Source organism: Aotus nancymaae, unplaced genomic scaffold, assembly GCF_030222135.1.
Source record: "Aotus nancymaae isolate 86718 unplaced genomic scaffold, 86718_ANA_hifiasm-v0.15.2.pri h1tg000010l, whole genome shotgun sequence".
Lineage (NCBI taxonomy): Eukaryota > Metazoa > Chordata > Mammalia > Primates > Aotidae > Aotus > Aotus nancymaae.
Window position 1 is genome coordinate 16,397,027 of NW_026988421.1, and position 22,474 is coordinate 16,419,500.

General features: G+C 41.4%; 1 protein-coding gene across 11 annotated transcripts in view; it reads left to right on the top strand.

The window, feature by feature from the left end:
• ABLIM1 (actin binding LIM protein 1) overlaps positions 1-22,474 on the top strand; it is a 341,410-nt gene that overhangs the window by 273,177 nt on the left and 45,759 nt on the right. For 6 of the 11 annotated variants that reach the window (XR_010341745.1, XM_064373821.1, XM_064373822.1 and 3 more), the window contains exons 7-8: positions 8,488-8,575; positions 12,610-12,668. Coding sequence is in view for 6 of the 11 variants with exons in the window: in XM_064373821.1 (XP_064229891.1) it covers positions 8,488-8,575; positions 12,610-12,668 (147 nt within the window). In the remaining 5 variants the exon portion in view is untranslated. Of the gene's footprint in view, positions 1-8,487; positions 8,576-12,609; positions 12,669-15,235; positions 15,320-22,474 lie in introns of all 11 variants that reach the window. The other 5 variants (XR_010341744.1, XR_010341741.1, XR_010341742.1 and 2 more) reach the window with 1 other exon arrangement.

Sequence of the window (22,474 nt, forward strand, 5' to 3'; positions counted from 1 at the left end):
TGTGTGGGTTTAGTTTGGAACTCTCTTCTGTTCTGTTGATCTACATGTCTATCCCTATGACAATGCCATGCTGTCTTGACAACTTATAGCTTTTTAATAAGTTTTTGAATTCAGGTAGCTTAAGTCCTTCAACTTTATCCTGCTCTTCTTTTGCAAAAAATGTTTTACTCTTCTAGGTCCTTTGCATTGTCATGTCAGTTTTAGGATCAGCTTGTCAATTTCTACAAACAGTCCTGCTGAGATTTTGGTAGGGATTATATACCCTACCAAATCTGTAGGTTAACCAAATCTATAGGTTAATTTAAAGAGTGGTTAAGTCCTTTACAGATGCATGCATTTACAATTAACATTTACATAGCACTATTAAATAGCAAAGACTTCTTTAAAGTTGTTGTCGTTAATTCTTGGAAGGAGATGAGAAAGCAGTATCTATGAAAAGCCAATATTCACCTACCCTGGGATGTTGCACCTATATTTTTGTTCTTAATTTTATTCTTCTCCTTAAAAGAAGGAAGTTGCTGCTCTGTCATTTATGTTTCAAGCAGGTGGTCAAAGACACCCAGAACATTAGCGTATAATGGTTTATTTCTCCCTAAACTAGTTTGTGCCTCTTTACTCAGAAGGACAAGCTGCTGACCCTTCCTCTGACATAGCACATGTGTTTAGAGCAGCGTCTGTGAGCTCAGAAGCCTTGGAGTTAGTAAGGCTAGAGGGCTACAGGATGTTCTCATCTGTGCATGTTGGCTTTGCACGGGCTTGTATAGAGCCCTCTAGGCTTTGGGAAAGCTACTCGGGCAGACTGATTTATTTACCTTTGCCCGGAATACATATTTAGGGCCAAGGCACACCCTCATTATCCTGTTCATGATGCTGCATCAGGAGAAAAGCCTCCTGGAACAGGTGAGTGTTCAGGTTAGAGATCAAGCTAGTCCAGTTGCATTGGAAACCTCTCCCCGTTGAGGGGAAAAACCAGTGGATGCAAAAAGCTGAGTCAACATCTGCACCACCTTTCTCAGGAGCACGACAGGGAACTTGCGTGATTCTGCCTCTCCCTTCCACCTGTGCACCTGCCACATAAGCAGCACATCCCTGTTCCTCCCTTTGGTTTCCTCATCTCTTCATCCACTCTCAGGCTTGTGGTTTTGGTACCACCCAGACCAGTGTTTTCCCAGCTCATGATGATCTGCTTAGATTCATTTCAGTGCTTATAAAATAAAGACGCTCATATCTGGGCCCCACCTTAAGGCCATTCAACCCATTTTTAAAAAGCTCCTTGGGTATTGCTTATGCATAATAAAGTTACAAAACTCCTGATCTAAAGCAACCCATCAGCCTCCAGATGTTTGTATGTCCTTAGTCTGAAATCACCATTCACCAGAGCTGTGTTTGGGAGAGTCTTAGGGACTGGAAAACAATTCATTTATTCCTTTGGGGATTCTAAGAACCATTTCTGAATCAAGTTAGATCTTTTACAAAAAAACAAAATTACACACCTAGGCCTGGTAGTTTAACTTCCCCATGGAAATGACTTCATTTTGTGATCTTTCAGTGCTATGTCCTTGGTATTTCTCAAGGGTCTATATAAGAAACAATTACTTAAACACTTCTATCATCAGTGAAATTCCTGTGGAAGATGTTTTTCTGTCCCATAACCGAGGGTCCCTGTATGAGAATTTCTTTGGTGCTTTTAGAAGGCACTTTAATAGGGTAAATGTGTGGAGCTTGAATTGCACTACCTGGGTTCGAACCCTAGCTCTGTCTTCTGGAAGCGCTGGTGGGTTTGGATACAACAATTTACTTTCCTTGCTTGTAGAACAAGACTGTAAAATAGCTCCTGCCTATCTCATAGGGTCGTTGTGAGTCATTTAAAGTCTTGATACAAAGCCTTACACAGAGCAAGACCTTATAGAACTTCAGCCAACAATGACTGTTATTAACTTAGAATCAGGAAACCTCACCTCTGTAGTGAAAATTGTGTGTGGCTAGTTTTTCAAACAGTGAAACTTCAGCGACCCGTCAGTTCCTCTTTTGCCTTCATGAGCTAAAAAGCTCACATCACAACAAGCATGTTTGCCTCAGCTTGGGTCTTTTGATTTTTAAGGTTCTTGATCAGTTGTTTTAAAATCATGGCCTTCGGAAGAAACTAAAAGGGACAGTTAGCAGTCCAGGAGTTAAGCAGATTATCAGATGAGCAGATTCTCTGTGCAAGGATAGGTTCTAGAATTACAGTTTTCTTTTTCTGTTCCCAGGAGAATATTACATGGGCTCAGGGCTTAGGGCATCAGAATTTCTCCTGGGTAACAGATACTGTGGAGTCATTGGTTAAACTCCATTCTCTGCCATCAAGAATGTTCTTTCTCTACCAAAATTGCTTTTCTGTTAACACTATTATGTGAGCTTGTAGAGGGTATGGAATTTCACACAGAAACACAGAATTTTACAGCTGAATAGGACCTGAAATTGTCTCGCCCGGCCCTTTGCATTTTTCAGATGTATGTCCTGAGGCTTGGAGATATTAAGTAGTAACATATTTGAGGACCTATGGATAGCAAATTGAGGTCTGATTCTTGGTCTTCCTGATTCCAAAGCTTGTAACCCTTTCCCTGCACCTCATGTCCACAAAAATTTTGAAACTTTGACCTATGGATAGCAAATTGAGGTCTGATTCTTGGTCTTCCTGATTCCAAAGCTTGTAACCCTTTCCCTGCACCTCATGTCCACAAAAATTTTGAAACTTTTCTGCTCTTCCAGACAAAGGGTTTCATCAAAAATGTTGTGACTTACACTAAATTTTGCATTAGAGTAGATGTTAGTTCCCCAGAATCCTGGCTTGTATGCTAAAGTTCATACTTCAATTTAGAGATTAAATAGCAATAATAACTACAGATGTCTGATTTAATTCAGCACTATTAAAGACAAACAATTTTCAGCACTTCGAATGTGTAGGCAGGTACTTTGTAAAACTCAGCTAAATAAGCAAATTGTCGATTGTTCATAGAGCTTCATGCTAGCCAGAACATAGTCTTTTTACAAGAGCATTTTGAATATGTGAAAATGCAGGAATGGGGATGTGGTTTTTTTCTTTTTAAGGAGCAGGGTACAAAGATAGATGGGGAAGAGCAGTGATGGAACTCTAGCGAGCTCTCTAGCAGCACCTCTGACCACTCGGGCTCAGGCAAAGCGGCTGCCAGTTGTGTGCCTGGGGCCAGGTATCTGGTAAACCAAGCTTCATGCAATCATCTGCCACAACAAAGCTCCTGCTGGGCTTTAAAAGTTTGTAGCCAATAGCATCCTCTCTGCAATGAATTGCATGCTTATTATCTGTTTCTTATATGAGCACTATTTAGTCGTTCATTTTGCTTATGATCTGAAATACTTTTCCTTCTCCTAAAAATAACTCCAATTTAAATGATTTTGATTCAGCAGCATCTGATTTTTGGTGAGTTTGCATATGCCCTGCCGTCTACATTCAGTTCTGTTACTTTTTCTGGCCTTGTGCACATGGCTTCTCTGTGAACCATCATCGGTGCCTATGTAAGGAGAAATGAAACAGAAGGGTGGCTCACACATGCAAAGGAGGGTACTCTTGTCTTGAGTACCTGACACTGGAACCCCTCAAGCCTACACTGCTACAAAAACAGAAAGACCCTTGAATGCCTTTTGACTCTGGCTCACTGAACGTCTTGACACGTTTAGCATCTTGGGATAAAGGAAACACATAGGTCAGGACATCTCTGGTATTACAATGGGCTAGGGTTAGGTTTCTTACCAGTGTTCTCTTTTTATATAATTGTTTCATTGTTGTTGTTGTTTTAAGTTCTGGGGTACATGTGCAGAATGTGCAGGTTTGTTACATAGGTAAATGGGTGCCATGGTGGTTTGCTGCACCACCTAGGTGACAGCATGCCTTAGCTCTTTTCCTTAATGCTCCCCCTCCCCTCCCCTCACAGGCCCCAGTAAGTGTTGTTCCCCTCCCTGCGTCTAGGTGTTCTCATCGTTCAGCTCCCACTTGTGAGAACATGTGGTGTTTGGTTTTCTATTCCTGTGTTAGTTTGCTGAGAATAATGGCTTTCAGGTTCATCCATATCCCTGCAACGGACATGATCTTGTTCCTTTTTATAGCTGCATAGTATTCCATGGTGTATATATAGCAGAGTTTTTACCAACGATTTATAGAGCAAAGTCCTGCCGCATGGGGCCTTGTTGTAACTTCAATTCATCTTGTGAGTTGACAGAACACAGTCACTTTCCTATGCCTGCCCTTGGGAAAGGGTGATGATGTTATTGTGATTATTCTGTGTCAGTTACTCTTCTGTGTACTCTATAAATATTTTTTTAGTTTTTTACTAAAGCCTTTTACTGGCATCCAAACCACACTAATGAGCCTTCTTTTTGTGAATGGCCTTGGGACTGTAAGCAGAGAGTTATTTCATTGTTATTCCTATCATCATTATTATTTGTGCAATGTGTCACACCGTTTTCAAAATGTCTTTTGGTAATCACACGAATATCACTGTGAGGTAGTTACAGCAGTACATATTGTATGGTTATTAATGGTGGTACTGGGTAAGAACACTCACTCCAGAGCCAGACTGCCTGGGTTTGCATCCTGGTCCCACCAGTTCTGTGACTGTAAAGGAGTTATAAAATCTCTCCAGGCCTCAGTTTTCTCATTTATAAAGTAAGGATAATAATACTTCCAGCCTTCTTAGGTTATATACAAATTGACTAAATGTTTAGGGAGCATGTAAAAGAGGAATTGACACAGAGTAATCACAATAACATCATCACCAGCACTGCCATCAATGTCAGCAGCAGCAGCAGTATCACCATCATCACAACCATATCACCATTACCATCATCATCACTGTCTTCATCACTGTCATCACTGTCACCATCATCCATCTTCACCATCATCATCCACCACTACCATCACTACCATCATTATCATCATCAGCATCATCACGATAGTCATCACCACCCCACCAGCACCACCACCATCATCATCACCATCACCACCACCCACTATCATCATCACCATCATCACCACCACTACCATCACCATCATCATCATCACCATCACCACCACCACCACCCATCATCACCATCACCACCACCCACCATCATCATCATCACCATCACCACCGCCATCACCACCATCACCATCATCATCACCATCACCACCACCACCACCATCATCATCATCATCACCATCACCCACTATCATCATCACCATCATCACCACCACTACCATCACCATCATCATCATCACCATCACCACCACCACCACCCATCATCACCATCACCACCACCCACCATCATCATCATCACCATCACCACCGCCATCACCACCATCACCATCATCATCACCATCACCACCACCACCACCATCATCATCATCATCACCATCACCACCACCACCGCCTACCATCATCATCATCACCATCACCACCACCACCGCCTACCATCATCATCACCATCACTACCACCACCACCACCATCACCATCATCATCATCACCATCACCACCACCACCGCCCACCATCACCATCATCATCACCATCACCACCACCACCACCACCATCATCATCATCATCATCACCATCACCATCACCACCACCATCATCATCATCATCATCACCGTCACCACCACCACCACCCATCATCATCACCATCACTACCACCACCACCACCACCACCGCCATCATCATCTCTGCTTTACAATAGAGGTTCTAAGAGCTTGTGATCTGCCTAAGATCCCATTTCCAGTACAGGCTGGGCTAAACACTCAAGTTAAGGTGTCATGGATCCAAAAAAAAATGGACTTTTTTTCCTCTCGGTCTTTATTTTATTACACAGCAACACGAAAATGTATTCTTGTTATAAAGGGTTGAGATGATATAACAGCAAAGGAAAATGTGAGGGTTTCCTTCCTTTACTTCTTCCCAGCTCTCACCTCTTGCTCCAAAGGTAACCACAGCCCACTAGTTGGTGTGCATCTCCCTGTCTTCTCTCCAGGAAGGGCACACATATAAGATCAATATGCATATTCATGTGTGTCCTCGTTGACATAAATAATCATGAGTGCCTGTCTTACAAAATGGATGAGGAGGTTGAAGAAAATTATGCTTTTAAAGCACTTTACATGGTGCCAGGCAATATACTACGTTCCTAATAGTGCTCTCATCAACGGCAGGGGGTAAGTTCAATTATTTCTCCCTATTTTATTGACGTGGAAGCTGAAGATTAGAGAGATTGTCACCTGTGGCACAAGGTCACACAATACTGAAACTGGATTTGAATCCAGTCAGACTTGCCCCAGTGTCTCAACAGCTTTGGCCACTAGCTTATGTGGTTATTTTATAGGCATTATTTTTCCACTTGATTTTTTTCTTTTAGTAATATTAGCTTGAACTGTTTCCATGTGTGTAGATATGAGTTTACATCATTCTTTTTTTTTTTTTTTTTTTTGAGACGGAGTTTCGCTCTTGTTACCCAGGCTGGAGTGCAATGGCGCGATCTCGGCTCACCGCAACCTCCGCCTCCTGGGTTCAGGCAATTCTCCTGCCTCAGCCTCCTGAGTAGCTGGGATTACAGGCACGTGCTACCATGCCCAGCTAATTTTTTGTATTTTTAGTAGAGACGGGGTTTCACCATGTTGACCAGGATGGTCTCGATCTCTTGACCTCGTGATCCACCCGCCTTGGCCTCCCAAAGTGCTGGGATTACAGACGTGAGCCACCGTGCCCAGCTATATTAATCTTTTATCTAGCCACATGAGTCAATTTTTGTATTCGTGATCTTTATACTTCTTTTTCTTGACATCACATTGGCAAGAAGGAAAACGATGTAGAATGATATTGGTAAAAGTGTACACCTTTGTCTTGTTCCTGTCTTCAATGAGAATTCTTCTAAGTTTTTACCACTAAATATGATAAATACACTTTATCAGCTTGAAGACATTTCTTTCTATTTGTAGCTTACCAAGCAGTGTGCTTTTCACCGCAGACTACACCATGCTCTTGTCAAGGGACCTTTATTTTTTCACTTAACATTTTCCTTGAGAGTCCAGAGATTGTCCAGACTAACTTGGACCTCCCAGCACTGGCATCCTAGCTGAGCGAACCTGGTTTAGAACTGAGCACTTAGGATAGAGTAATGTCTTCTTTCTTCCCCCTTTCTGCTCACATTTGACTTCAGATGTCCCATTGGCAGGAGCTACTTTGTGTTGATATTTCCTGCCTTCTCTCACCACTCTCATCCCAGCCCTACCCTCTCCTGCTGCAGAAAAGTAAAAAATTTTACAAATAAATAAAAAGTAGCGTGTGGACAAGGACAAGAGCACCACTTCTGGAATTTTCTGGCAGGCACTACTAAGAATATTTTTATTCTAAACTTTAAGTAACTTCAACATTTTTTTTCCACCTGATTATCTTGAGTGGCTAACCACCACCTCATGCTCTGGTTGCTAAGCGGATCTTGTAGTTTCTACAGGAAGGTATGAGAAAGGAATTACCACCTGACATCTGATTTCCTGTTGCAGTTTCATGCAGGTTCTGATGCAGGATGCAGCCATTTTTAACTCTTTCTCGGCCACTGCCTTGTACGTGGTTAATGCAGAAGAACTTTTTTGGTGGTGGAGTGATGAAAATGATTTAATCACAGAGTATATCTGAGAGTTTTTAGGTGGTGATGATTTTTTGCTAGACTGTGAATGAGAGGATTTGTTCTTGTCAGGCAGGCATTTGGAACATGACTCTAATGTGACTTGGCACCTGTCTAGAAAATTGTCCCTGTGTCCAGTGACACTTTGCTTTGGGGAAGTCGACACCTGCTGTGATAGCAACTGTCATATTTAGGAATGTGAAATGCGCATGAATAATGCACAGCCACCTTAGTAAAATGCCTTCTCCAGAAAACTCTTCGTTTAAGCCACTGGCAAAAGATTGTTGCAAGCTACATAGAAGAGACTTTGGGTTCTTTTTGAGATAAAAACAATGGATGATGTATTTTACTATAGCTGTTCTCACTTGACGCAAGTGGGGTTGATTTTATTATTTTCAGATTGTTTAGCCAAGAGACCAAGAACCTGCTAAATATAAGGGTCATTGTTTTTGGTTGGTTTGTTAGAAACAGCATTAGCCCCCAGCAAGGTGGGGTTTTGGGGGGATGGAGTGACTCATGTCAGGCATAGGGTGTGTGTGTTACTGGCAGCCATCCAGGTTGAGAGAGAGACATAGAAGCCAGAAACACTGAGAGGCAAGGCAGCCCCACCAGGCAGGCATGAGTAGCTGGCCTTTGCGCCTCTCCCAGTTTCAGTGAAGTTGGCTTTAGCTTCCAGGCTGTTCGTGTAGGAAGTTTGGTCAATTAGACAGTTATTTTTCCTTTTTCAGCATCTTCTCTTTTCTTCTAAATCCTCAAGTCCAGAAAAGATTCTGGGATCCATGACAAGGAGTAAACTCAACCTCCCCTACCTTTTCTCTTACAGGCAGGTGACAAACATTACCACCCCAGCTGTGCACGATGCAGCAGATGCAACCAGATGTTCACAGAAGGAGAGGAAATGTATCTTCAAGGTGAGGCGGACTCAAGAACACTAGATGTTTTCCCTGCTGGGGGAAAGGAAATCTTGCTATGTTTGTTCGATTGTTTTTAGAGAAGGAGGCATATTATTAGCTGTGAGACTACCCAAAGTGGCCAAAAGTTACCTCATCAGTTAGTATTAATCAGCCAAGCAATTGACATGCTGGCAGTGAGCCCCTGAGGCTGTTCACGAATGAACTTGTGATGCTGCCTTAATCAAATGAATAGGACTGGACACTTGATGCCTCGGATGTGGGGGAAGAGTGAAAATCAGCAATACCTCCTCTCCAACTCTCCCCAGGAATATGCTTAGGAAGCGAAAGATTAAAAGAGAGAAAGAATTTTTAGAAATTTCTAGAAATGTTACTTATTTGATGGCTACTTTTTTTCTCCTTTCACTCTCCTATGAGAAGGGTTTTTTTTTTTTTTTTTTTTTTTTTTTTGAGTGCTCCCAGGCTGCTATTCTCTGTAATTTCAAGAAGAAAATCTCATGTTTGATGAATTATGTCACAGACTTGTTTCACCCCATTAAGATGACTAGCTCTTATGTTGAGAGAAAGAGACAGAAAGAATGGGGGTTAACAAGAGAACCCACTCTCTGAAAGAGAAATTTCTGGTGTCAAGGAAGTACTTATTACCAGGGAGCCATTGGAATCCCAGCACTTTGGGAGGCTGAGTCGGGAAGATTGCTTGAGCCCAGGAGTTCAAGACTAGCCTGGGCAACATAAGGAATCCACAAGTCTATTTTATATTATATATATTTAAATATAGATATGTATATATATACATATCTATATTTATATTCCTATATTCCTATATATTCCTATATATATTTAAATATAGTTATGTATATACATACATATTTATATACATATCTATATTTAAATATATGCTATATATATTTAAATATAGATATGTATATAAATATGTATGTATATACATCTATATTTAAATATAGATATGTATATACATATCTATATTTAAATATATGTGTATATACATATCTATATTTAAATATATGTGTATATATATAAATAAATATAAATATAAATATATTTAAATATATAAAAATATATTTATATATATATATAATTTTTTTTAATAAACCATATTATCCTATCAATCCTATTATCCATCCCCCCACAACCACACCTTGTTGGGGGCTAATGCTGTTTCTAACAAACCAACCAAAAATGACCCCTGGGCCCTCTGCATTCAGAGGATTTCCTGTGCTTTGTAGTCAGCCTTTGAGCCGGAGTCAGTGCTGAAGGGACCTATACGCCTGTCTGCTTTCTGTTAGTTTGATTTTTTTTGTTCGTTTATTTTGGCCCTGGGTTAAGAAGATGGATTCTGCTTTAAGAGAGGATTCTCTTCTAGTCAAACAGCACCTCTGTGTGAGCATTTTACTATTTTTAGCTGGAAAAGGAGTTATTAATCAAACAAGGGTTTATTAGTAAAATTAGCAAAACCCGTAAGAGTGTCATTCATTCTGTTTTGGTAATTACTGGGTCTCAGCTGCCTGTGCATGTCATTTCTTGATTTCTCTTTGCACATAGCACTAAGTGTACTTGTAATGAATGGTTTGCTTTGCTGTCTCAATTTTGTTTTTATGCAACTTAGAAAAGTCTACAGAAAGGATTCCTGAGTATTAAAGCAAAGCCTGGCTGCTCTCCCCTAAAAAAGGCTAGCTACATGAGAAATTGACAAGCCAAACTTACTTTGGGCTTTAGAATGATTGCTCTAAAAAACTGTGATTAAAAACACCATTGAATTTTGAAAGGCCCTATGAAGGCAAGTGACAAGCATCCGCCTCTGTGGCCTCATGTGGGATTTATGACACATTTTCCCAAGGACAACAGGCCTTACATCTGCAGTGACAATAGGCAGGTGTCACTGCATTTTTCAGCACGAGGCAGATTTATTCTTTATTTGGTCTGTGGGCTTAGATTTTAGCGTGTCAATTCTAGCACTCAAAAAACAGAGACACAGGAGAGCCTATCACCCTTGTCTCTGCTAGAAACAGAGACTCAGAGGCTCCGGGTGCAGCTCTGCACATTCAGAGTGGTTCTGCAGGCTGGAGAGAGGAGGTTTCAAGCTATGCACAAATACAGTTATGAAGACATGGCTGTCTGTTAAGGCTGCATTTGGAATTCCAGGGATTGCTCTAAACCTGGAGTTGTGCTTCCGTGGTCTTTGCCTGCCCTCCCGGCACATCTTTGAAGAAAGAGCAGTTTCATCTTCTTTAACATCTGATGTTGTGTCCGAGTCACATTCCTTGTGGGTCTGATCTCTGGAGAACAATGGTGCCATTGTGCGGAGACCCAGTATCCTGACCAGTGACTCCTGCTCAGCAGAACCTTCACAGTGAATGCTTCTCCTGGGCCTGCACCTGACCCCTGGGCCCTCTGCATTCAGAGGGTTTCCTGTGCTTTGTAGTCAGCCTTTGAGCCAAAGTCAGTGCTGAAGGGACCTATACGTCTGCCTGCTTTTTGCTTGTTTGATTTTTTGTTTGTTTATTTTGGCCCTAGGTTAAGAAGATGGATATAATGCTTGTTAAGTAAGGATTAAAGTATTATTCTGATATAAAATGTATTTTTTCTCGCCATTAATTTAATATTATTTTAGTGAAACAACTAAGGTGGTGTGAAGTAACTCAGGAGTTATTTTAATTTGGTAACTTTTCAAGTACGCCCAGGTTGTTGCTTAAAGAGATAAATATTTTAGCTGGGCACAGTGGCTCACGCCTGTAATCTCAACACTTTGGGAGGCTGAGGCGGGTGGATCACTTGAGGTCAGGAGTTGGAGACCAGCCTGCCCAACATGGAGAAACCCCGTCTCTACTAAAAATACAAAAATCAGCTGGGCATGGTGGTGCATACCTGTGATCCTAGCTACTCAGGGGGCTGAGACAGGGGAATTGCTTGAACCTGGGAAGCGGAGGTTGCAGTGAGCCCAGATTGTGCCACTTGCACTCCAACCTGGGAGACAGTGAGATGCTGTCTCAAAAAAAAAAAAAAAGAAAAAGAAAAAAGTGGTAAAGATTTAAACCATGAAATGTGGAAACTGATATTCATACTGTGAATCTTATTTATGTAACTTATGCTTTCAACATAGTAACTTTACTTTCTGAACTGCTCATTTAAGTTCTGTCCATCCCCACACTTGAACGTGTCCTTACATGGACGTATCAGCCTTACCCATAATCATATAAATGATATTTTATAGGTATCTAGTCATACAAAATCATATGAGCAGGCATTGGATTCCTACAAAATAAGAGCTTCTATTGGAGATAAGTGTTTTGCTTAATTCTGTGATGCTGGTACCATGCGTAAAAGTGCTTCATAATCTGAGAAAGTGAGGCTGTTGACCCAGGAACAGAAAACACACCTAAATAGTTACTTTACTAGTTTAAAAGCAAAGACTTTTTAGAAAATTACTTAAAAGTTTGAAGGCCAAAGAACATTTTTGGATTTCTAATATAACTTTCACCCTTTCTATTAGTTGGTTTAATTTCTCATTTCTGTGTAGGTGACTATGTATAATTGAATCAAGGAAAAATTCAGTAAGTTTTGCTTCTGGATATAGACTCTCTGGTTCACTTTATTTCCCTCAGCTAACCTTCTTGGTTGTTTTGATGTTATATAAACAATGGCTATTATTTTTTAAATTAAATGCAGCTTGTAGTAAGCACTCAGGCATTCCTTTTAAAGGATGATAATATGGTTTAAAAATAATAAGACATGATTAAGAACTAAATATGTCTTGCATCAACAGACTCGTGCCCAGTTAGTGGTCTCTGCGATCTAGAAATATGACCTTTATCCAACAAGCTTGGGCTAGATCAGGAAAACTCATGTAGACTTTGGACATGTCTGATTTTTCTGTTATGATTCACTTGGGCATGAAGCAGTAACACCTTCCCGTGATGGGGAAAGACGGCTAGGAGCCTTTCTCAGAAGTGCTCTAAGAGGACTTTGTATCTTGCCATTTTCTCGGCTCTTAGCAGTGCATTCTCTCTCCTCAGGTTCCACCGTTTGGCATCCCGACTGTAAGCAATCTACGAAGACCGAGGAAAAGCTGCGGGTAAGGGCTCAATGAGAACATGAAGCCAGGTGCATCTGTAGGCCCCGTGCTCACGGTCACTGATTCTTGGGGCTAGGGTCTAGGTGAAATGACTTTTTACTGACTTTTTTCTTAGCAACTAAGTTCAAAGGCCATTTGGCTAGGGAAGGGGGTCCCCTCTTACCTTAAATGTATTGTGGGTTTTGTTTTAAATGCTTGTGTTAGACAAAGTAAGCCTTGGCCTCACTAGTCAGCCTCTTAGAAAAGCATTCAAGGGAAAAGTCAAACCATGCAGATGAGAAAACAGTGACTCGTCAAGTTCTAGCTGCAGCATCTGCTGACCTCACCAGGCTTTTCTGGTACTGAATCTATAATGCACGACTCCGACCCCGGCTCTACATCCATTACCTACATTTTACTGACCTCTCCTTTTACTGCATCCAAATTCACCAGAAGAGACTCTAAAAGCTGATGCCCTGTCAGACAAAACCTTTGGGGAAAATAATGATGAACCAAGATAGGTAAATTAGTTAATTCTCAGAACAAGAACACCTCCAGATGGCAATGTTTTATGTTTCAGAAGCAAAGAGCTGTACAAAGTCGTAAAACCACGATCATAATCTCTGTCGTGTTCAGATGCCCATTTTTCACGTGGGCTAGTATTTTTCAGTGCAATAATCAGACTGAAGGAATCCCAGTGCTCAGGTTAACCTAACTTAGTAATACCTAGGGAAAAACTGGAGTTTGACTTCACCCTATTTACTGTCTCAGGGAAAAGAATGGCCTGGATTTATTTTGGAGGCCAGACTCTAGTGCATAGTATAATCTCTTCTGCCATTAGCAGGCATCAGAAACTATGTATGTGGCCCCAGCGGCAGCACAGCTGGTTTATTGATGGGGTCTAGTCACTGATGTGTGACTTGTGAAGGGGTGACTCAGCTTTGGAGCAGTGATTATCAGCGAGACCCATTTGCTCTGCCTTTTTTCATATCCCTTTGCCTGTCACCTTGGGAAATACAGCTGTTATTTTCCTCATGTGTCTGCTTTATCCTCTTCAATGAGCCACACATATACAGAGGAGATATTTTTCCTTTGTTTTTTGTTTTTTCTTTTCCTCCTCAACTCATGTCCATCAATCAGATGGAGACATTTTACCATTTGGATACTTCAGGAACTTGTCCCTTCCCCGTGACTCTGAACAAAAGCAGTGCTTTTAGAATGCACAATTATTGTGAACATACTTAAGTGGAGGGAAAAAAATACAACCACTTTTTCTCTGAATAATTGAATAAAGGTAAGAACAGCCAAAGAGGAATTTGGCCACCAATCTTAGCGTGGTTTTACTCTCTGTTTCTGACACACAGGTTCCTGAAGTCCATCAGCTGGACAGTCACATGCTGGCATAGTCGCCTGGTTTGTGGGCTCTAGACTCTGGGATTTTTGAGAAACTATGAATGCTTTGGAAATGAGTTACCTTTATAAAATATGAGAACATGAATGATAGTCCTTATTGTGACTTTTATCTTAAGAATGAAAAGTTCATAGCATAGCTTGGAGATGCTGCCCAGAAACCACCCAAGTAGCTATAGTAGTTTGTAGTCTCTCTCTAGTGTTGCCTTTAGGTTTTTTCAATAGTCATTTTTACATCATCTCTGATGCAGTCTTTTGGGAGATGAAGAGAGGAATGCTAATGAGGCCAGACTGAGTGGAATGTGGGTCTTTTCTGTATCAGGATTGCTTGAGTTTGCAGATCATGTGACTCAAATGATTTTAAAACAACACTCTGATTACATGTTGATGGAAAACTCTTTGGATAAGCTTATGAAAGCAACTAGTGAAATACTTGCACCCATTCTGGCCAAGAGGCGCTATTGTTTTCTTCCTTTAATAAGCCTTCCAGAGAATTCTAAAGCTCTTCTTCTAAACCCGGCATTCACTACTTGGGAGGTCAGGACAGTGCTCTGGGTCACTGTCTTTGGAAAGCCCAGAAGTGAAGCAGCAGCTCCATGTGCCCAGAGCCGGGGTTCACACTGATGTTGGTGGGACTTAAAGGGAATAGGTTTTGAACAGAGAAATACGTCTTGTGCACTCTTAAGGGTGTGTCTACACATCACAAATCTTGAGCCAAAATTTCCAGGCCTTTCACCACATCACATTAGTGCAGTTTCCATAGCAAAATGAAAATGTTTTAAGAATCTTTCAGCAACCCCACTGAGTAATCCACATTTTTTATATTTAAGAACTCATGGGACATTTGTAACAACAGATTCTCAAAAATGTCTCTCAATTGGCTTCACTGGCTTCTTATCCTTTATATATTATAAGAATGTCTAAGCCAAAATAAATGGAGAGGAATTGAAGGGGGTTGGAGCTTAGATAAATATACTGTAACTTGAAGACCAGTTAATATGCTTTTAAACATGGGCCCAAAAATTAACCCAAAAAATCCACATGTACACTAGTGAAAGAATCTCACTTGATGTTTACTATCAAGTCAGTTTTCCCTAAGGTTGTTTTTCTTAAAATACTATTTCTAAATTGAGGCTATTTCTGTGTTCATTCTTCCCTTTTCTCATGTTTCATGGCAGCTGCCTAACATTCGGCGTTCTCCATCCGATTTCTTTTATCCCAAAAGTCTGATTCGACGCACAGGACGGTCTCCATCTCTGAAGGTTGGCGCTGTGTCTAGGCTGGGGCTCAGCCGCTGTCCTGGGCCCAGGCTTCTGCCGCTTTTCCCCTGGGCTGCTTTTCTCACATAACTTTTCAGCTCCTGCAGAAAGCAGATGCTTTTCTCACCCCATGAGCGCCTCTCACGTTGACTCTGGCCGTTGTCTTCTTGGATGGATGTTTTCATTTAGAGCAGCAGCTAAAGCTTTGTGTTTATTAAAGCAAGCACGTCAGAAGCTGCCTTTTGATCCTGTGTTGCCACGTTTGTTCGCTGAACAAGTGTCTGCTGAACACTCAGGTACAGAGCTGGGCTGGATGTGGCAGATCCAGCCTCATAGGCAACAAAAGACAAATAATTATAAGGTGGTACAGAAACTGGTCCCAGGATACGGATTGCATAGGCCAAGCTCTTTGGAATGTCAGATGAGGAAAAGGTCTCAAGGGGCGCTTCCTGGGAGAAGTGATCTTTGAGTTGGTCTTTGGAGGCTGGCTGAGATTTGACCGTGAGGGGATGAGGAGAAAGTGGTGGACCTTATGAGGAGATGTGAAGTGTGCAACTGGGAAAGGCAGTGCTTGGGTAGGGAATGATGTGACTCAAGAAAGGAACAGTTAGGATGGGCACAATGGCTCATGCCTGTAATCCCAGCACTTTTGGAGGCCAGGGCAGGTGGATCACTTGAGGTCAGGAGTTCAAGACCACCCTGGCCAACATGGTGAAACCTCGTCTCTACTAAAAATACAAAAATTAGCCGGGCATGGTCGTGGGTGCCTGTAATCCCAGCTCCTCAGAAGGCCAAGGCAGGAGAATTGCTTGAACCCAGGAGGCGGAGGTTGCAGTGAGCCAAGATTGTGCCACTGCACTCCAGCCTGGGCAACAGAGTGAGACTCTGTCTCAAGAAAAAACACAAAGGAACAGTTAAGTGGGAAAGAAGGAAACTGAGAACAGGCAGCTACTCTAGAGTCTGAGGGATTTATGTACAATCTCATTTGCTCTCCCTAAGAATTCCTGCGAGGTAGCTAATCTTATTCCCATTTTACAGATGGGGAGACTGAGACCAATTGTAGTTAGGTAACTTCTCCAGAGTTACTCTACTAGTAAGTGGAAGAGCTAGGATTGGAACCCATGATTCTGTGAGTCCATCACTCATATTCTTTCTACTATACTGCAAGGGGACAGTGAGAGCAAAACCTGAAAGAAACAGAAGAAGGAGAACATTAAATACTGGCTAAGGCTGTTGTCAGGAGGCCGCTGATGGAGTATAAGGAAGAGAGCAGTGCCACCTGCCCAGTGTGTCCTGCAGGAAAAGGGAGAGGACTCAGCCAGCCCAGCAGAGGAACAGCCAGGCTGGAGATGATGCTGCATGCACAGACCTGACCTTCTTTAGGAGTCTCTGAGAATCAGTGGAAACTTTGGCCTGTTAAACTAGATGCAACTTTCTCCAATCCCATCTTGGCCCAGATGAAACCTGTTCTCTTTCTCTGCTAACAATTCACAGTTGCACGGCAGCTCTTTCAACTGGGCTGTGTGCCTGTACATTCTGTGCCTGTCAGAACTGCACTAAGGAAAAGAAGAGTCTGAGTTTCTATTTCTGTTAAACCTTCACCTTCTTTCTTTAAAAATGGAAAAGTTAGAAGTATAGCTTAGAGTAGAAGAGAACAATTTCGAAGTCAATCCCCTGAGTTTCCTCATTGATAGAATGAAGTCAGATGGGCTGGGCAGGATGGCGCAGGCCTGTAATCCCAGCACTTTGGGAGGCCAGAGCGGGCAGATCACTAGAGCCCAGGACTTTGACCAGCCTGGGCAACATGGCAAAACCCCATATGTACCCTCCAAAAATACAAACATTAGTCAGGTGTGGTGGTGCACACGTCTACTCTTAGCCACTCAGGAGGCTTAGGTGGGAGGATCACCTGAGCCTGGGGAGGTTGAGGCCGCAGTGAGCCAAGATTATGCCGTCGCACTCCAGCCTAGGGGACAGGGTGAGACCCTGTCTCAAAAAAAAAAAAAAATTCAGACAGATAACAGCAGCATGGCTGAAGCTGCACGGGCTGTCGGGAACAGCAAGCCAACTGCACACTTAGCTTCTTGACCCCAGGCCTCGGGGCCTTGCATTGTCCCGTGATACCAGGTTCCTATGATATGATGTATTTTTTGTACAATCTTCATTCTATGTTAAAGTTTCAGCTCCAGTGGCAGAGTTTCCACACACAGTGAAACCAGTCTCATGAATTCAGAGGAACAGTCAAAGACAGTCCCCACTGCAAATGAGTGTTGCTCAGAATTAGTGCTTCCACTTAGCAAGAAGCCACTTTTTCAATAGTTTTTTTTCCCAGTAGCATAGTCTTAAATAATATTACATTTTGTTAGCCTATGGCTATAACCAAGTGATACATTTTCATGACTTGAAGAAAAATGCCATGATCAAGTGTGAAAATTTTTAGTTTGCCTCAGGCCTTTAAACTTAAAAGATCTGGAGTATCTTGAGAGAGAAAGAGAGAGAGAGAGAGAGAGATCTGTTTTCAATAACTTCTCTCCTCCTATCTTGTTGTTCAAAAGGGGTACCTGATTCCTATTATCCAGCTGTAACTGTCAATGAAGTCAACTTTAGCTCTATCACAGAAAGTTGTAAGCAGCTTGGGACCTGGCAGAGAGTTTGGGCTGTGCGGCAAGTTCTCCCTTCACCGTTGGCAATTGAAGAATGGCTTACCAGTACCTTTAAGATACCAGAGAACTCCAAAGCAAGGCAGCTCTCAAGTCACAGATATTTTGATCTTTTAAGTACTTCGGCTACACAGCAGCTCATTTTCCACCACTTAAAATTGAGTACCCTTAGTTGTTAAACTGTCTTCCTTGCAGGGACATTCAGTACTCTGTGCCCCAGAAATAAGTCCTGGTTTTGTTGTCGAGGAAAGTAAAATCTATAGCAGGAAAGTCATTTTGTTATTTATATTGAGAATGAGCTCCATCTTTTCCTCTTGCCTGAATTACAGGTAAAAGAAAATGATGAAAATAGAATTATCTGAAAAAAAAGTATGCTGGTCTCATTCACTTGGAAGTTTTCTTTGAGTAGCAAATTTTGTCTAGAGGTAAAATTTAGTACTGAGCCTGTGTAATTCGCTGTAGACAAAGCACGTGGTATTCCCAGGACCCAGTCTGTAATAATCTGGAGTGTGTCACTTGCTTTCATTCTAAAAGGGAGTTTTTCTCAGCTGTGCCTTTGGAGGTTAAAGCATGAATTGACTGACCTACAAAATGGGCATGACTCTTTTTCTTTGAAACTAATATTCACCTATTATAACATATGCACTTGTCAAGCTATAATATACCAAACAAATACCATGTGTATATTTTTTAAAGGAGCTAATTTGAGGCTTTATGTATGTCTAGAATAAGCAGATAATGTTAGTGGTGTTTGATTTTTGTTTTGTTCATGTCACTACAATACATACTATTTTATTCCCAGATTTCACTTCATTCAAGTATTTCATCCTTTTGAGCGTGTCTTTACAATTCATCAGACAGTTGAATGTAGAGGTGTAAAGATTTATGCTGGAAAGATTTCATGTAGTAAAGGCTGATGGCGTTTGTGAAACTCTCCAGCGAAGTGGTGTGTGCCCACAGCACCTCCTGCCTCCTCTTCACACATAAAATTCTTTTTTCCAAAAGAGTTGATTTCACTTTTTCTTTGCTTAGCAGTGGGCTTTCAGTTCATGCAGGTTTTAAAAGCATTCCTTCTTCTGCAGCTGTTGTCACCACCTTGTCTAGTGAACTTCGACAGAAACCCAAGGCAGGTACTGTCAACATCAACAGGACTTAGTATAAGGTGTCAGTCACCTTATGTCAGTAGTTGTCCTGCCGGTGTTCATAAATTCATTCCGATCTAGTTGCCAGATGCCTGTAGATTCTCTCTCCTTCTTAGAGCATGGCTTTGAATAAATGCAAATTAGATGAATGTAGTTGTTGCATCCCTGCTCCTGCCGAATCCGGGGAGGTCAGGGGCCACAAAATGCTCCCCAGCACTGTCCTTCTAGGATACCCGTGTGCATGGTGAACCATAATGGAAAGTAAATGGAAAATGTCATTTCTCTACTTACTCATCAGGCAGAGCTCTGGTAAGTGTTTTTAATGGCTAGTATTTGAAGAATAGTAAGCACTTGAGTGGAACCGGAAGAGGATGTCTTCAATTAATTTTCATTCTGTGACTGTGCCTTCTGAATGGTAGGACAGACAAAAAATCAAGGCATAGGGGAAGAATAGATGAAAGGTATTTAGAGGGCTTTTCAAAGAAATTTCATGAAGAAAACAAAAAGATGTGCTTTTTAAAGCATCTGCCTGCTTATTAGTGATTAAATGCCATTTTTTCCCTCTCTTCTGTTGAACTGCTTGTCTTCTGGTGAGGCGTCTCTTTGTTAATTTTTTTTTTTGAGGAAAGTGAAAAACCTTGTTGAAATCAAAAGTAAAGACATGAAAGTGTGCTGGGGAAATAACTGTAGAGTAAATGGACCCCTTCCTCATGAGAGACTGAGTGAGGACGGCCATATCGACAAGCAGGTTCTTACCGAAGGCTCCTTTCTTCCCTTTGCCAAAATAAGTTTTCAACTATTTGCCTAATCTTATTGGCAAATACATTGTGTGATCACAACCATATATAATTATTTCTCTAACTACCTTGCTTGCCTTCTCCATCCCACCCCACCCCACCTCCGTGCCAAAGATGGCATCAGAAGATGCCAAAGATGGCATCAAAAGAAAGAACTGAATTTTTCCAACTGCGCTTTCAAGTTGGTTTTTCTGCAAGGAAAAGGTGCTTAAAGGAAAGTAAATACATTGTACCTGCTTTTAGCATGTTAACCAGTCCTTGCTGTTTCTTTTTTCTGTAGAAGTGGGCTTGCCTTTGGTAATAAATATTTGAAATTGTATGCATTTATAACATAGACCGGAGAGTAATTTTCTTCACCGTAACTCTCATAGAGAATTCCAGAAACAAGGCTGCTCACCCATTGGGTTATTGAGTTCAGTTCATAATTATCGGGTCACTGTTGTTGCCCTGGACATCTGAATGGGTGGAAATGGTAATTTAGATTAAATCATTACATATGAGGATCATCAGTTACATGTCAGGATCACCTGTAAAATTCTGTGACAGCCACAGAGGTGATGATAGAGTTGGGTTAATGGTAAAGAGGAAACTGTCAGTGGATTTGAAAGTGGAACAGCATGTCAGGAAGTTAAGTGCTTTCAAGGTTGAGATGGTTTTCGTCTGAGTGGATGTATGCCGTTGGGTTGGAGGACAGCTCTGAGCCTTCTGAAGCTATCTTAGCCGTAACAGCAAATTATGGATTCCTTAGGCAAAGAAAAACAACAGCTAGAAGAATAAAACGGGTTCTTTTAATAAGATGTTAATTTGAAATTCACCATGTTTACAATTCTAGATGTTTCAAATTGAAATATAAAATTCTAAGTATCTAGGATTAAAACTCCCCAAATTATTGTTCAATTTTTAAAAAGAAATTTTATGATCTTCATAAGGAAGAGACCTTTAACCTCCCACAGTCGAGCAAATACACTTTGAGAAACATTAGGGATCGTGGCAAAAAGCAGGGAATCCATGCGTGTCACTTAAGCCTTGAGCATAGTTCAGTAGGCAGCAAACCAGGAACTGTCCTGGCAGATAAGACAGACTGTACAAGGTCATTGTCATCGTCATGGGAAGGGCATTAATTACTAAAGTTGAGACACAGTCACTGTCTCCAAGAGCATTTGGAATCACTTCACAGAGTTCTCAAGGAGGGGAAGGGTATCTGTCAGCTCCTGGCAGGACTGCTGCCCCATATACTGTGATGAATTACTTAACATATCTGAGTTCCGATGGGAAGGAGTCCAAGTGCAATAGCTATAGAGAACGCTGGGGAAGCCTCGTTCTATGTAGCTCACACATGAAAGGAATATTCATGAAGAGCAAAACAGAGGCATTATCTGAGATTAACTGCCTAAGAAACCTAGTCCAAATCTAAGTGTCTGGAAAATGTTGACTACTTGCCATGTGCCTACAAGGTACTTGGAGCTGTATATGTATTCTCTCATTTAACCCTATGACATAGTTATGCTGGTACACTTTGCTCCATTCTGTAAATGAAGAAGTTGAAGCTCAAGAAAGTTAAAAGAAAGGAAAAGAAAAACTCATGTAACATCAAACAACTAGTAGAGCCCAGATCTGAACTGTTATTTAGCACCAAAGCCAGCCTTTTAAGCCCATTCTATTACATAAAATACATAGATGTGGTTTATCCCATCATTTCAATATAGACAGGAAAACAGAATAGGGCCATTGTAAAAAATAGGCAACAAGAATACAACTCAACTCGTAAACAAGATGCCCATGGAAGTAAACCCCGCAGCATGGGGGTACCATAAACTTAGGAGGTCAGAATGAAGCAAAAACAAACAATGGTAAATTCAGTGAAAGAAAAAGCACTTTCCTAATCTCCAAGTGTTAGTCCATTCTCACACTGCTATAAAGAACTACCCAATATGGGGTAATGTATAAAGAAAAGATGTTTAATTGGCTCACAGTTCTGTATGGCTAGGAGGCTTCAGGAAACTTACACTTATGGCAAAAGTCAAAAGGGAAGCAAAGACCTTCTTCACGTGAGCGCAGGAAAAACTACCATTTATGAAACCACCAGATCTTGTGAGAATTCTCTTACTATCACGAGAACAGTATGGGGGAACCACCCCCATAATCCAATCAGTTCTCTCCCTTGACACATGGAGATTACAAATCAAGATGAGATTTGGGTGGGGACACAGCCCCGAACCATGTCACCAAGATATGTCAGAGCATTTCTCAACAGTAAACAGTTTGAAGATGCAAGTAGTAGAGTGATGGCTCTAAGACAAGCCAGAACGTCAGAAAATTTGATGACCAGTCCACCTGACTTTGAAAACTGCTTGACTGTTAAAACCTAAAATATTTATTTCTGAATCAGAGAACTTGGGGATGAGTATATGCAAATTGGAGGTGATTTGGATCTGAAAACTTTTTTTTTTTTGAGATGGAATTGTGCTCTTGTTGCCCAGGCTGGAGTGCAATGACATGATCTCAGCTCACTGCAACCCCTACCTCCTGGGTTCAAGTGATTCTCCTGCCTCAGACTCC